This window comes from Mesoplodon bidens, assembly GCF_964165515.1.
Source record: "Mesoplodon bidens genome assembly, chromosome: 10".
Taxonomy (NCBI): domain Eukaryota; kingdom Metazoa; phylum Chordata; class Mammalia; order Artiodactyla; family Ziphiidae; genus Mesoplodon; species Mesoplodon bidens.
Window position 1 is genome coordinate 53209581 of NC_138172.1, and position 16719 is coordinate 53226299.

The 16719-nt window shown below is 39.4% G+C and overlaps 2 protein-coding genes across 3 annotated transcripts in view; one reads left to right on the forward strand and one right to left on the reverse strand.

The window, feature by feature from the left end:
- OSBPL10 (oxysterol binding protein like 10) overlaps positions 1–16719 on the forward strand; it is a 290264-nt gene that overhangs the window by 132808 nt on the left and 140737 nt on the right. For both annotated transcript variants that reach the window (XM_081246970.1, XM_081246971.1), the window contains one exon: positions 11262–11453. In XM_081246970.1, the coding sequence (XP_081103096.1) occupies positions 11262–11453 (192 nt within the window). The remainder of the gene's footprint in view (positions 1–11261; positions 11454–16719) is intronic.
- On the reverse strand, positions 1250–2600 carry LOC308624067 (ester hydrolase C11orf54 homolog). Its single transcript, XM_081246983.1, has one exon. It carries the CDS (start codon positions 2539–2541, stop codon positions 1591–1593), a length of 951 nt encoding a protein of 316 aa, XP_081103109.1. The 5' UTR covers positions 2542–2600; the 3' UTR covers positions 1250–1590.

Here is a 16719-nt window from a genome sequence, read left to right on the forward strand (position 1 = left end):
GTATCTATCCCTCTGTATACATGTGACTGGGAGCATATTTATTGGGTACCTGCCCAGCAGAAAATTTGAGGATCATAGGGAACATACATATATATTTTCACTAAATTCTGCTTTACTGCCACCAAAATGGCTGCACCAGTCTACCCTCTAACTAGCAATGCAAGGGGTTCCAGTATCTTTGCATCCTTGCCATTATTTGGGGACGTTTTACTCTTTAATTTTGGCAAATCTGGTGGGTATACAATCTCCTGGTGATTGTAATTTGTATTTCTCTGATTACCTTGATATATTATTACCCATTCATGAATCTCCTGTATATTGCCTATTCTTATCCTTTGCCCGAATTTTTTGCTGTGTTTTCTGACTTCTTTTTCTAGGAGCTCCTTTTATATTCTAGGTATTAATCTGTCTTCTCCCAGTCACACTTGTGATTTTTGTCTACAGTGTCCTTGTTGAATAGAAACTCTTACTTATAATGTAGTCAAATCCATCAAATTGTTCAACTTGTGATTTACTCTTTTGGTCTTGGTTAAGAAATGCTTTTCTACATGTTACATAACTTTTCTCCTACCTTTTCTTTTGTTAGCTTGTAGTTTTACTTTTTTTTTATGAATGTAAAATTATAATTCATTTCTTTTGGTACAAACTAGTGTTTATTTAAAAATAATATTTAGGAATTTATACTCACAGGACATGTTATAGTTAACATCCAAAGACAAAAACTATTTCTTGACAATTTATTATATGCTTAGTACTAAAAAGCTCCTAAATCAGTTGGCATTATAAGATTAGAGAGTTGTTTTTGGCTCATGATTATTATAGAAAAACACTGAGGAAAATTTCAATCATTACAACTGGTGAAGGTATAATTTTACATTTCATGAAGGATAGTAGTCATATTTGGCAATAGCCTCATTTATAAATTGAAGTATACTCACCTCGAGGTTGTATTTTGATGCTGTTTCTTTTCACTTCTCGCAAATAACCAACAAGGCACAAACTGTTTCCAATTGACAGTCCAAACAAAGGAGGAATCATGGCTAACCGTCTGGTTGCTAATATTTGTTAAAGGCAAATTGCAAACTTCAGAGTATGGTTCAACATCACCAAAAGGAGTAAAGTTGCTCCCTCTGACCACCTTATTCCATGAAAAAAGTGTACTTTGACTTCTAAAATGGATTTTTAAAATTCAGTAGAAAGATTTAACAACTATCAACATTCCCAGCACTGATTTTTCTAATACCCAGAAACATCCACTTAGCAGTTGTAAGACTACCTGAATATACAAATGTAAATTATTCCCATTAGCTAGTACGAATCATCACTTGATTCTTAATCCTGTTTATATTTAATTATAAACATAAGACTGATTTTTAGAATAAAAAGAATGAAGAACATCTCCATCATGTGTCTTTGTTCCAAATAATCCCTTTCAGATAGATCTGTGAAGTAATACAGAGTACAGTGTCGACATACCTTTCATTTCAAAGGCTGAAAAAAATAGGGCTTATTAAGTAGTGAGGTCATTTCTATTAGGCTTTATATTAGTATCAATTAATGAGTTAATCAGTCAAACGAGTATCAGTTGATTTAATCTCGCCCAAATGAATGGGTCTCTGTTGGTTGATCAATGCGATAGAGAAACTCTGCAGGTAAGAAGTATCCAAGATATTCCACTGTATCTGGGGTGGTGTCATAATGGTAGTGTCTACCTTCTCCATGATGACTAAAACAATGAGTGTGCTCCAACCACAAATCAAACCCTGGGTCTCTGGAGATAAAAACTGGCAGAAAAACCAAAGGAGCCTTCATCTCATAAAAACGTAACCATTTATTCACGTCTTCGTCAGAGTTCAGTGGGCAGGAAGAAAATTCTGCCAGCATAGTATGAGTCTTCACTTTTCCCTTCTGAATCACGAAAGTACCTCCCATTCCTACAGGCTTATCTCCATAATGTTTTTCAAGAGTCTGTCTCATACAAGTCACAAAGTTAAGTTTTCCAGTTCTTCTTTTGGCTTTCACCTCAATGACCTTTCCAGGTTGGCCTTCACTGGCAAAAAGATTGGCCAGTAACGCAAACCCAAAATCATGATATTTCTCACTGTATTTCTCAAGTAGGCACCCTCCATCTTCAGAGTTAACATGAGCACAGTAACTTCCATTCACAGGAGGTTTGTGTTCACTTTCTGTTTGAACAACTGGCATAAACTCAGAATTGAATCCAAGAGTCTGAAATGGGCCTGTTCCTGCTCCAAGAACAAAAGCTCCAGGAAGCTGGATTTCTTTTGCGATTTTATTTAGATCATAAACTTTTTTTTTATTTATAAGAGGCAATAAGTAAGGCACACCTCTTCCTTCTGCAATTCTAGTTTTCCTACAAATACCTTTTACGGTAAAAGTAAATGGCTCCTTGGTCAAATTAGGGCAATCAACTACAGAGACCTGGACATCAGCAAAGTTATCCGTTAGCCCCTTCTGCAGAACTCCAACAAGCTCCTCTAGACTTGGCACATGAAAAGAATACTCAGCACAAGACATCATCTTTCTAATCGGTGAGGGAAGCCTACACCTGAAACCCGATCTTGCCTCAGTCAACTCCGCCTCCTACTTTTTACATTTAGATTTTTGCCTTTGTATGTCCCATAAGACAGAAAGCCAGCAATATTTTTGCTTTTCCCAATAGCATTTTTTCTCTCCACTGGTTTATGGTGCCGCCTCTGTAATATACCAAGTTCTCATATATACTTAACATGTTCTCACACCCTCTTTTCTAGTTTTTAGTCCAATTGCTAGTTCCTGCATGAATACCATATAGTCATCGTGGCTTTGTTGTTTGTTAGTATTTGTTTCTGGTGGGAGGGTGAGTCCCTCTCCTTTTTCTGAATTAACTTGGCTCTTCACAGACCTTTATTCTCCTATTTATATATTGTAATAAATTTGTTGAGTTGCTCAAAAAATCCTACTGGAATTTTTATTAGAACAATTATATAATAATTTGGGAGAAATGACATCTTTATAATAAGTTGTCCAATTCATTCACCTTGGTGTGTCATCTTCTCAATTCCTCATTGATTTATTTTCACAGATTTAAAAAAAATCTTCTCCACAAAAGTCATATGTATTCCTTATTGGATTAATACCTATACATCATAGTTTTGTTGTTATTTTGAATATCTTATTTTCTACTGTATTTTCTAGTTGGTTATTGCTGATACAGAGGAAGGCTGTTAACCTTTCTAAGTTCATCATATATCTGGCAACTTTGTTGGACTCACTAGTGTGCTCTCTTTTTATTTTTTTGTAAAATGGTCACACCTACAGTCAAAGACATTTTTGTTACTTCTTTTCCTTCTACCTCTTTTTCTTTTTTTGTTCCTATTTTGTTGGCTAGTGCCTCTAGTACTATGTTAAACAGTGATGATATTGGAGTCCTCATCTTGTTTCTAAAACTAAAAGCAGTGAAACTAAAATTTCTATATTAAGTCTGGAGGTTGCTCTAGGGTTTTGGTGGTTGTTCTGGGTTTTTGGTGGTTGCTCTAACATAACTCACTAAGTTAAATCAACTTCTTTCTAGTCCTTGTTTTCAGAGTTGTTTTTTTCCTATTGAAACAGCTATTCAGCATTAAAAAGTCTTTGTTTCATGTTATTTACAAACAACATATATAAAATAAAATGATTTTCTTTGAGGATCTGCAGTTCTAAGAGAATATAGTACACAGTTACCCTGCTTTCAAAGGAGTGTTGCATGTGTATTTTTACGATAGGTGAATGTGCAAGAGGAAAGGTGAAAATGGATAAACTGGTATCAGCTTTCATCCTTTCTATCAAATGTTTTAATGTCAATCTTGTGTCAGACACTGTTTCAATGACTAAGTCCTCATTTAATTGAGAAGGACCAGCTGGAGGGCCTGAGTCTCTCATCAGGCTTTTTTAGTTAAATCTTGAACGAGGCTCATAATTGGGTCCTCTTTTGGTATATTTCATTTTATCTTTTTGAGGCTGTAGTTTTTAGATCTATAAAGTGGGAGGACTAGACTTGAGATTTCTTCTAGCTCTAAAATTCTGTAATTCCACAGCAGGAGGATTGGAGAGAATGGGGCCTGGACAATAGAAAGAGGGAACCTTCACGCTTTTAGAATAAAGCATCAAAAAGGAGTCTTGGTATGTGGAATCACAAGGTTCCAAGTAAAGGATGTGGATAGAAGGTTCAAGAGCTGAGAGGGTGGGTGTGTGGAAGGTTTTAAAATTGCACATGACCACTTCTAGGTGGATCTGCAAGATGGCGGAAGCTGGGGGAAGTGGGAAAAAATAGTAGTGTGTGATATGCCAAGTGCATGAGACCAATGCTTTCAGCCCAGTTGTTTTCTGTTTTTTTGTTTTTGGACTTGCCATGGGGCATGCAGGATCTTAGTCCCCGACCAGGGATCAAACCTGTGCCCCCTGCAGTGGAAGCACAGAGTCTTAACCACTGGACCACCAGGGAAGTCCCTTTCAGCCCTTTTGGGACATTCAACTTGACCTGGACAGAGGCTGGGCCAGAGTATGGGTTAGGGATTCTGGAGCAATTGGATTAGCTGTTACAGAAGAGTCAGCAGAATTTATTTGGTGGCTGAAAATGCTGGGAGAACAGGCAAGCTGAAAATGTCAAGATTTCTATCCCTCTATTTGCAGGAAATGGAAATATATGCATTTTGCTTGCCCTGATTTTTCAGAGATCTAGCATTTGCATGTATAATCAGGATGATATGTTTAGAAGCAAGCTAGAGCCTTCCTCTCTGGTGAAAACCACAATTTTTCCTTTGCAGACATGTTTGTATGCATTTGTTGTGTGTATTTTAACAGAATCTTGGTATAAAGTTAGTGGAAAGTGTTTAAGATGTATTCAAGATTCACAGATAACAATGGAAGAAATTTCCTAGGCTTGGTAACTTAGAGTTGAAACTCCTATTTCTGTAAGAGGACAGGAATTTGGAAAAGTAGAGAGAGCTGAGTATAATTTTGAGAAGTTAATCATGGCAATGAACTTGGAAAATGTCCCATTTTAAAAAAATTTATTTCTACTTTAGGTCTGTTTTAAGCTGAGGTCACAGAATATTAAAAAACAAAAGCAAACAAATAAAAAGCAGGGCAAATGAAAAGGTTCATATGAAGCTATTAATCAAAATAGTAGGATAGATTCATTTTAAAAACACTCCACATTAAAAAACAAAAAAACCCTCCACGTTTTATTGAGATGTTGACTGCCAGGAAAACAAAAATCTGAATAATTTTAAGGCCCTGAATGTAATATTTTAAAAACTGTTATGCTTTTCCCTTTTCATTGATTTTGAGGTATGTTTCCTTTTGGAAGAAAAGGAATAAACCACAATTTTTATGATTAGCTTTCACATATTTAGAAATGGCACATTAATTTGTTTTTTTAGAGGAGAGAGAAGGAATGTGATGAAATGATTTTAGTCAGTTGAATTTATTTTTCACAAAACATAACCAGGCCGGTTTGATTTTTCTGCCTCCCCTGGGCTATTTTATTCTGAAATAGTGTCTTTTTTCCCGCATTGCTGTGAAAGAATTCAAGGAAGTGAGGAAAATATGCACCAAAATTAAATGGCATTTGAAGGCTGTTATAATTGACTCTCAGCAATTTTTCCCATCAGAAAAATTTTCTACAGAAGCAGTTGCCATGAATGTATATTTAAGATATTCCCCTCCCCTACTCCTTTTCAGCTTTTAAATTTCAGCTGCAGCAAGCTTAATTATAAATTTTTGATACAAGTTTTAAGACTTTTTATGACCAGCTGATGATCTTTCCAGTTTGAGGGTTTGTTTATTCCAAAATCCTAATGGGAAATTGCTCATTACTTATTTATACTAATTCTTTGCTTTTGGTACCCATGTATCATTGGAGCAATCTCCAGTCACTTTGTGTTCTACAACAGGTAGGTTTTCAAAAACGTGCAATCATAGTAAATGTACTTTGTACTTTTTTCTCTGAAGCAAACTTTTTTAGTAATTAGGATGATTACTCTTAATTTACCTTTTTTTTTTTTTTGTAAGTTAAGGAAGTTAAGGTAAGGCTATGTCTGCTTAAGGCACTTGGATGAAAACAACCTTTAAATCCATATACTTGACTCTGGGCCCACTTAACAATCATCCACCTACTCGGTACCCAAAGGCCTCATTTTTCTTAATTTTTGAATAATAATGATGACATTTATTGCATGCTTCCTATATGGCATGTGCTTTACCTCTCTCTTTTCATGTTACTCTCCAACAACCCATGAGGTAATATTAGCATTTTAGAAATTAAAACACCACGTTACTTTACTAGGCCACCCAGCTCATGAGTGGCAGAGTGCAGTGCAGATTTGAACCCAGGCCGTCAACTTGAGAAACCGTGGTCTTAACCACTCACCCACACTGTCCTGTGGGACTAGATCCTCTTGCTGCTCTTCTGGATGGTAGTCCTGTAGTTCTCTTCTAAGCTTCCCAGACTAGACTCTCTCTGGCTTGTTGCTTGGTTTCCCTGCTGGAAATATTCTTTCTAGTGCTGCTTCTCCCTTTCCAGTCACACCTTTCCTTTATGGCAGTTTGGGCCAGTAAATACAAGAAGGATCCCTGTGTGTCCCTGCCTTGAAACCCTGGGAAACGTAGAAATCCAAGGAAGAAAGTAGGGGAAAACCAAGAGGTTGGTAAATATAACACCTGATTACAGGTGGAATCCTGGGCGGTGTCTGAGCATCTGTGCTGTGTCTTACCTGCTACCTGTTCTCTTCTTTGGCATCACCCCATTTGTCAGGCAGGAACCCCACTTACCTACTGCTACTTGCTGAGGGAGGGAACACAGGGGGTGACTCTCCTAAGTAAAGAGTGGATCTCACTCCCGGGTAGGAGCCGTTACTCTTGCCTCAGAATTTTCTGCAGATGACACACTTGGCATTTCTCGTTGCTCCCTTGAAGTCAATATTTGGAGCAAAACCTTGACATGTTTTTCCTCAAACTTTGATAATATTTTGTTTTAAATCAGTAGCAGAGAGGTGTGTGTATGACATCTAAGTGTAAGTTTCTTTTTTTTTTTCAATATAGCTGTGCCACGCAGCTTGCAGGATCTTAGTTCCCCAACCAGGGATTGAACCCGTGCCCTTGGCAGTGAAAGCGCCGAGTCCTAACCACTGAACCGCCAGGGAATTCCCTAAGTGTAATTTTCTTTTTTAAATTAATTAATTAATTAATTAATTATATGTTTTTGGCTGCGTCGGGTCTTAGTTGTGGCACGTGGGCTCTTCGTTGCTGTGCGCAGGTTTCTCTCTGGTTGAGGAGCACAGGCTCAGTAGTTGTGGAGCATGGGCTTAGTAGGGACCACTAGTGGCAGCATGTGGGATCTCAGTTCCCCGACCAGGGATCGAACCGGTGTCCCCTGCACTGCAAGACCGATTCCTAACCACTGTACCACCAGGGAAGTCCCCCTCGTATAATTTTCAAACACAACCTGGACATTTTCGACAGGCCACCTTCTGAAAAGAGCCGCTTGTTTGTAGTGGTTGCGGTTTGCTGCCTTTTCTGCCTTTTTCTCAGGGTGCCTGATGACCTATGGGATTTACCAAGAGAGAGACTTTTTTTGCTCATATTTGCCCTGAGAGGAGACATGAGTGTGAATTAAACCATGAGAAACATACAGTGAATGGGAAATTAAAGGTTTTTCGACTCAAATTTACTGCTTGTGAATTCAAGTGACAGCCATTAAGTAATGAGCGTGGTGTTAGACGTCCACAGCAGAATCCTTTGGCTCCTGGGTGAATTTCCTGATTTGTTGTCGTTTAGGTGATAGTCCTTCAGGCAAAGGCGCCCCTTATCAGAGAGGTCTTCCTGTCTGATTTCTGGTGGGTTCTCATTCTGCTCAGAATTTAGAAGTGTGGTTCCCCCTACAGTCTTGCTGGCCATGTAGGTTCTCCAGTAATTATTTAATTACATTTTTTGGGCTTCATCACGACTTTGACCCTATGGAAAATAAGGAGCAAGTCAGTGACTGCTTACAATTTTGTGCTACGCGACTTCTTAACATTTTAAAAATCAGTAATGCCTTCATCGATCAAGTTTTAAGGGCTATAAGGGAAAAAACAAACTTTGGCCACGCAGCTCCTGCATGGCAGGCACTGCATGCTGCTAAGCATTTTTTGTGCATGATCTACTTTAATCCTCATGATGGCACTTAAGGGTCAGTATTATGATTCCTTTTTTAAAGATTAGGAAATTGATGCTTAATAAGAAAGCTTAACTCACTTGAGGTCACATAGCTAGAACCTGGTAGAGCTGGGGGTGTGGGCGAAACCTGGCTGTCTGGCTTCAAAGCCCAGTGAAAAAAATCTGCCATTTCTTGGGTTGGAATGAGGCTCCCAAACAATCAAAATGTATTTCAGAGTGGAACAAAGGGTGAATACGTTGTTCAATAAAGTTCTTGGTGAAAATGAAAACAAAACAAACCAGAAAAACAAAATGTATTTCAGTAGATTAATGCTTAGGAAAATTTGCGTCTTTGAAGAATTAACGACATAGCTTCTTTCCTCCTCTTCACTCCAAGGGAAAAGAAGGAAGCTGAAAGTAGACGATTGTTGTATTTCATTGTGATCAAGGTATACTTAATTCTTAGACCACAGATTTTTCCAGTTACCTATATATAAGCTGACTTAAAAGCAATACACTGCCTCCTGACTTTATCTGTCTTCCTATTAATTCTGTCCAAGTTCACATCCAGAGAAATTTACAAGCTACCATGGTACTGCAGGCTAACACAAAATTCTGTTTTCTACCCTGGCTCCCACCCTGCTCCCCAACCCCTTGGAGATTTGTAAAATTGTGGATCATTAACTTTTAACAATTTTTAGACCTGTGACTGTTATCCCAGGCTGGAGACTTTGAACTTCCTGTCTGGGTTGCTTTGTTTGTTGCCACCCATGTCTCTTTATCTCCCTCAATTCTACTCAGGCTTCAAATTTTTTGCCCTCAGAACAGTGTCCTGTGATGAAGTCAGCTCGCCTTGATCTTTCTGTTCCTCACTTTGACATTTTCTGGCTGTATTGCCAAATTAGCATCTTGTCACGCCCTTCCTTACTCTGTGTGTGTGTGTGTGTGTGTGTGTGTGTGTGTTGGTCTCGCTGTCTCTGTATCTGAGCTCTTATATCCCCAGCAGTACTATAAACATCTATGGTGAAAGATGGCCTCATACATCTCATGTTTCACCTTGACATCACACATCAGATATTCTCCTTGACACATAGTAGGTATTCAGTAAATATTTGATAATTGAAATAGAGAAACTAGCATGAATCCAGCATAGCATCTAACTGCCTTTTTTTCTCAAGCTGAAATGAAGTGTAGAAACATTTAGAACACAGCTTTTTATGTAGAATGTAGAAAATCTTGGATCGATAATCCATTCACATGGTTCAGAATGAAAGAATATGAAAACTATGCAGTGAACAATCTCCCTCCCTCTCTGTTCCTACTCTCATTCCTAGCTTCTCCATGAATAAGTAGCCCACTTTGAGTTTCATGTGTATCCTTGTAGAGTATTTTTTGTTTTAAACAATGATTATAAACAAATGATAAAAACACTAATTTTCCACATTTTGACACAGAACTTTGCATACTGTAGAACAGTTAGGAACCTTGCTTTTTTCACTTAACTGTATAGTTTAGAGATTTCTTTTTGCAGACCAGTTCACGGAGACCTTTCTTACGATCCTATTACGTCCTGGTAGTGTTCCATCATGGAGGTGTGCCATGTCTTATTAACCTGTCTTAGACGGAGGAACATTTGCATAGTTTCCCATCCTTTGCCATTAAACATATGACTTCGGTGACTCCTGGGTACAGATGCCATTCCACCTGGGTGCAGGTGTATGGAGGAGACATTCCCAAACAGGGCATTTTGCTGCATCACGGGGAAACGAATCTGTAACTGGGACAGGTCCTGCCAGATTGCCCTCCTCGGGCTTTCTGCCACCTTATACTCCCACAAACCCCTCTCTCTAAGGTCCTATCAGTAGACTGGGTACTCATACTTTAGGATTTTTGCCAATCCAGTGGGTGAAAGTTGGTATATCTAAATGTGGTTTTATTGTATGAGTACAGTTGAACATGTTTTCATATAATTTAAGGGCCATTTATATTTCTTTTTTTTGTGAATTGTCTGTTCATATCTTGCCTTATTTTAATAGTTTGTTGTTCTTTTTAATTCCTAAGCATTATATTCCTATTTACAAATTAGAATGATGAGCCTTTTGTCTGTGAAACTAGTTGAAAATATTTTTCCTAGTTTATCGGTTGGCTCTGTCAGTGGCGGGAGTGGGTTTTTAAAATTTGTTTCCCGTGCAGAAGTTTTCAATTTTTAGGGCATCAGGTTTATTGAGCTTTTCTCTTATGGCTTTTGGATTTGGAGGTGTTAGGTCTTCCCTACCCCAAGGCCACATGTTTTATTCTAGTGCTTTTTCTTTTTTTTCCCTTAAGTCTTTGATCCATTTGATCCATTTGGGGGTCTGAGAGATAAATCCAACTTTGTTTTTCAGTTGGCTGCCCAGTTATCCCATCACCAGTTATTGAAAAATTCATCTCCACTAAGTTGTGATGCCGTCCTTATCACATACTCAGTAGTTACTTGGATGATATGTTACAATAGGATGAAATACCAGCACTACACTAACAAATGGGAATTAATTGGTGGATTACTTGGTACATTCATTCCCTTATGCAGCAAACATGTATTAGGTACTTAATAAATAACAGTCATGATGTGCCAGGTCTTGGGGATATAAAGATGAGTTTGAAAGAATCAAAGTTTAGCTGGACAATGAATATAACCTCTATGTAGTGAAATAAGAGCACAGAGGGGCTGAGACAGACAGGGGATGCTCCACACAGCACGGAGCGTTGAGCTGGCTTCGCCCACGGGAGGGGAGGGCATTTAGGAAGAGGAGCACAGCACCCCGAGAGCCCGCGGTGTTGGGGGCCTCAGAGTAGCTCTCCATGGCTATATTTTGGGGCAGGAGACATGACCAGAGGTGAGACCAGAAGTGTAGTTAATGGAGACAGTCTCTCTGGCCTGAGTGAGTGTGGGATTAGAGCATGTAGTGCTGGGCACCTCCCTAGCTCCTCATCCCTCTAAAGACGAAGGGGAAAGCCTGAGAGGTCCAACATAAATGGAAGCCAACACTTGGTTGTGTTCTGCAAGTCGGTTGTTGAGTTTTGACGCCTGTTGCTTATTCTAGACGACTCCAAGCTCCCGAAGCCGAAGTCTCACTTTGCTCCCCCATGGAACACCCAATTCTGCATCTCCCTGTAGCCAGAGACACCTCGGTGCGGGGGCCCCCGGCGTGGTCACAATCACACATCACAAGTCGCCTGCTGCTGCCCGAAGAGCCAAGAGTCAATATTCCGGCCAGCTTCATGAAGTCAGAGAGGTACGTCTTGTTCTTCTCCTAGGTTTAGTCTTCTGTGGGAGGTGAGGGCTGTGATGTTGCTCTGCCAGCTTCTCTTCCTTGGTACCATCTTGACTAATGGAGAGAGAGGACCAGAAGCAAACCTCCCAGACACAGCCATGACAGTCCCTCCTGGTTTAAAAAAATAATTATTTCTGGGAATTCCCTGACTATCCAGTGGTTAGGCTCCGTGCTTCCACTGCAGGGGGCATGGGTTGATCCCTGGTCAGGGAAATAAGATCCCGCATGAAAAAAAAAAAAGATTAAAAAAAATTATTTCTGTTTCTTGGGTTAAGTGAGTTTTAGGAGACCTCTGCCAGAGCTCAGAAAGCAAAGGACACCAGCCCATAGTAACACGGAAGGAGATGGAAGGGCCATTCATTAAGGCCTCCATGCTCATAGCAGAGAAGAGAAAGAACAAAAAGAGGGTAATTAGGAAATAATTGAGGGCATTTTGAAACTCAGGAAGTGGTGGACCTAAAGCTGGTTTCCCCTTTTCTGCTTCACTTTATGAAAGGCTTACCTGCTCTCACCATCACATATATACTCCAAGGAGGTTTGGGGCAGTGAAAAGAGCACTGTCCTTGGAAGCAGACGACTCTGTTGCCTTAAAGCTTGGAACCCAAGTTTCTGCATCCATGAAATGGAAATAACACAGGCCCTACCAGCCTCTCAGGGGAGATTTGAGGATCACATATAATAGTGTACATGAAAGCCCTTTCACTGGGTATGCCTTAGCGGTTATGTTTTGTTTTTACTTTTGATTCACTGGAAAGTCATCAGTTTGGGGCTCCCAGGTCCTTAGTATTTGTATCATCCTTTGCGACTGTTGCCAAGAACAGACTGTATAATATCGCTTATATGTGGAATCTAGAAAAATGGTACAGATGAACTTATTTGCAAAGCAGAAATAGAGACACAGATGTAGAGAACAAATGTATGGATACCAAGGGGGGAAGGAGGGGTGGGATGAATTGGGAGATTGGGATTGACATACATACACTACTATGTATAAAATAGATATCTAATAAGGACCTGCTGCATAGCACAGGGAACTCTACTCAATGCTCTGTGGTGACCTAAATGGGAAGGAAATCCAAAAGGAGGGGATATATGTATACATATAGCTGATTCACTTTGCTGTACAGCAGAAACTAACACAACATTGTAAAGCAACTATACTCCAATAAAAATTAATAAAAATTTTTAATTTAATTTAATTAAGAAAAATGATTGTATAAAGTAAATGATCTTCATCTTAGTTTTCTAACTTGTGTTGAGTGCTGAGGCTTTTTGCCCTGCAGCTGACTTGTGTAGGCACCAGCTTGTCCTCTTAAAGAAGTAGCAGAGTCCTTACTCCGTGTCAAGCAGGAGAATGGGGCTCCCAGAATAGGGTCTTGCTATGGCTTGAATCAGCATGCATCTTGTTTTATTATTATTTTTTTATTTTTATTTATTTATTTTTTGCGGTACGCAGGCCTCTCACTGTTGTGGCCTCTCCCGTTGCGGAGCACAGGCTCCGGACGCGCAGGCTCAGCGGCCATGGCTCACGGGCCTAGCCGCTCTGCAGCATGTGGGATCTTCCCAGACCAGGGCATGAACCCGTGTCCCCTGCATCGGCAGGCAGACTCTCAACCACTGTGCCACCAGGGAAGCCTGCTTGTTTTATTTTTTAAATGTCGCGAGCCAAGTAGTGCTGTGTCAGCTAGCTATCTTGTTCTAATTCTGGCCCAGGACAGAAAATCTGAAATCTTCTGACTCAGATCTGTAGATGCATATGAAAGACATTTTTAGATAGATTTACACATGCATATACTCTTTATTGCCTAATAAAGAAAAGGTACAGAGTCGGACGCTCCCTTTGAGATAGTCACCCTGATGTGAAAAAAAAACCCCAAAACTGTTTGGCTATGAGCTTAATTTCGCTACCTTGGATGATATACGAGCAGTGATTGTGGTGCTCATGTGTATATGGCTTTTCACTTGTCATGGTACCTTTTCAAAAAGCTGTATTATGGAAAAACTTTGAATGTACACAAAGCAGAATAGAATAATGGTCCCCATCACCCAACTTAAGTAATTCCAACCCTCTGTTGTTTATTTATTTATTTATTTATTTATTTATTTATTTATGGCTGTGTTGGGTCTTCGTTTCTGTGCTAGGGCTTTCTCTAGCTGTGGCAAGCGGGGGCCACTCTTCATCGAGGTGCACGGGCCTCTCACTATCGCGGCCTCTCTCGTTGCGGAGCACAGGCTCCAGACGCGCAGGCTCAGTAACTGTGGCTCACGGGCCTAGTTGCTCCGCGGCATGTGGGATCCTCCCAGACCAGGGCTCGAACCCGTGTTCCATGCATTGGCAGGCAGACTCTCAACCACTGCGCCACCAGGGAAGCCCTCTGTTCTTTTTCATCTATTTTCCCCCATCCCTTTCTTTGGGGTGAGTTGAGTATTTTAAGGAAATCTTAAATATTTTATCATTGCCAGTAAATGTTTCAATATTTATCCAACAGATAAGGACTTAAAAAAAAACAGGAAAACCACAATACCATCATGTCGCTATTATGTAAACCTCATTGCATATATTTTTTGCAAGTACTTTAGAGACTTTAATCTTAAAAAAAAAGAGAGAAGAGTAAGTTCGTGGTATTTTGAGAATTCTTTTAATTCTAAGGAATCTCTGTTAGACTTACTATTCTAAGTGTTGATAGGAGGCCTGGTACATATGAAAACAAAAGGAGGAGGGGGGTGCTTGTGTTTAGTGAGCAGTGGCCCAAATAAAAGTTGGGGGATCTGGCTTAAGTTTTAGTAGCATTTGATTTCATATAATGCCAAGATCTGTTCTACATCCATTTTTAATAATTCAAGTTTTTAAAAGGGTAAGAATATGTTCTTTGGGTATGTCTGTATAAAAAGGTTTAATTGTATGATGTATATAATGCAGAAGAAATCTACAGAAGAAGATCAGAATAACCCATGACCCTACCTCCCTTCACATAACCACTGTTAACCTTTCAATGAATTTACTTCTTTTTTTTTTTTGCGGTACGCGGGCCTCTCACTGTTGTGGCCTCTCCCACCGCGGAGCACAGGCTCCACACGCTCAGGCCCAGTGGCCATGGCCCACGGGCCCAGCCGTTCCGCGGCACATGGGATCCTCCCGGACCGGGGCACGAATCTGTCTCCCCTGCACTGGCAGGTGGACACTCGACCACCGTGCTACCAGGGAAGCCCTACTTCTTTTTTTTTAAACTTTATTTTGTGAGATTCCAAAGACAGAAATACTCATTTTTTTTTACTTTTATTATTTTTTAAAAATTGAAGTATAATTGATTTACAATGTTGCATTAGTTTCAGGTGAATTAACTTCTTTTTTAAATATATAAGTTACATATGTAGATATGTAAAAATTCTATAGTATAATCTAAACTTTGTAAATGACTTTTTGCTTTATCATATTATTTTCTCTCCATTTTCCATCAATGGTGGGAACTATTGAAATTTCCCAGGGAGTTTTCATTACATGACAAATAACTAGGTGACATGCCTCCATAGCTGTTTTGGTTTGGTTGTTGTACTCCAGGGCAACAACCAGGTATCTTCTTCAGGTGATTGCTTTTGTTTGTGATGACCTTGCTTGCTGAAAATTAATTGTAAGTGAGCTTGTCAAGATGTATACAAACACTGGCAGTTGAGGGTTGCAGGGTGGTGGACATCTTGAAGAGAAGGCAGAAGTTTTGATTCTCAAATTTCATGCCCAGCTTCCCTCCTGACTGAAGAAGGGTGACTGTTCTGTGACATCTGTCCTTTTATGATATGGACCAGTCCACCTTGGGAACTGAGAAAATTTCATCCTGACTAGAAAGTTCTGCAGCTTTAAAAGTCTATTAATCTCAAAGTATAAAGGCACCTCAGCTTTTGAATGCCACTGTATTTATTTATAAAATAACTAGAAGAAAATGGAATAGGGTTTTTAACCCAGCCGTACAGGGAAGATAAACTTACGGCCACTGAAGCAGGGGAGAAAATCATCATCCTCAAGACAGATGTGCTGGAATAGCTGAAGAACAAAAGAAAAATAGCCCAGCCACAGGCAACAGAATCAATATTAAATGGAATGCCACAGCATGGGTGAAGATAGTGAGACAGTTTAAAAGATTAAATGGTTATTACCCAAAATATAAAGAATTGAGATCCCAAAGGTCAGTATCCAAAGTCATCTCTGGAAGTGGCAAGGAGAGATGAATATAGAAAATTCAAGACGTGATATCATCGTGAAGAACAGGTGTATCCTCCTTAGCAATTCAAGAAATGGAAATCAAGACTACTTCATCTATCAGTTTACCAGAAATAATTGCAGGTTACGGTGGTAAGAAATATTGGCAGTGCTGCATATTTTCTTTTTGCTACAGTCTGGTGATATATAATAAGAACTAAACACAAAACAAAGCTCTTCATTGCCATTGACCCATAAATTCCCTGTTGGGAACTATATTCTGAGGAAATCCATGGAATTGGGGGTAGAGGAGGAAAATTAATTTGGGTTAAGGTATTCATACTAGTAAAGTGAAAGATTCAACACAGAGCATTCTGGGAATGACTGAATAAACAATAATACACTTAACATGCTTAATTACTATATAGCAATTCAAGATAAACGTCTTGTAAGTATCATTTCTACTTGGACATGTGTATATAAAATAAGAAAATCAGAATAGAGAATATTGTACACACATTGGCCCATATGTCCATATTAATAAAGTCCAGAAAGTGTTTAAAAGAGGTGGTCCCAGAATTTTGGATTTACTTGCGTTTAAAATTTAGAAATAGAATTTTCGATGAACTTAGTGTTGCGGATTTTAAAATTTGCCTGGTACGGATGTTTTTAAAGCACAGTGACAATCTGTGGTTACCCCAAGTCATAAAAGCACATTTAATCCCCCCGCCCCCGCCAAGGCATATAATCTTAGAATAAAGGACCATTTATTGCATTGAATAAGTTTAGTTTTATGAAAACCATACTGCATTTCCCTCGTTTTTAATTTTTTATCTTATATTGGAAGAATGTTCATCATGGATTGATTCTGGCCTATGAATCTGTGTTTTTAACTACTGATTAACACTGATTTTTTTTTTTTTTTTTTTTTGCGGTACGCGGGCCTCTCACTGCTGTGGCCTCTCCCGTTGTGGAGCACAGGCTCCGGACGTGAATGCCCAGCAGCCATGGCTCACGGGCCCAGTCGCTCCGCAG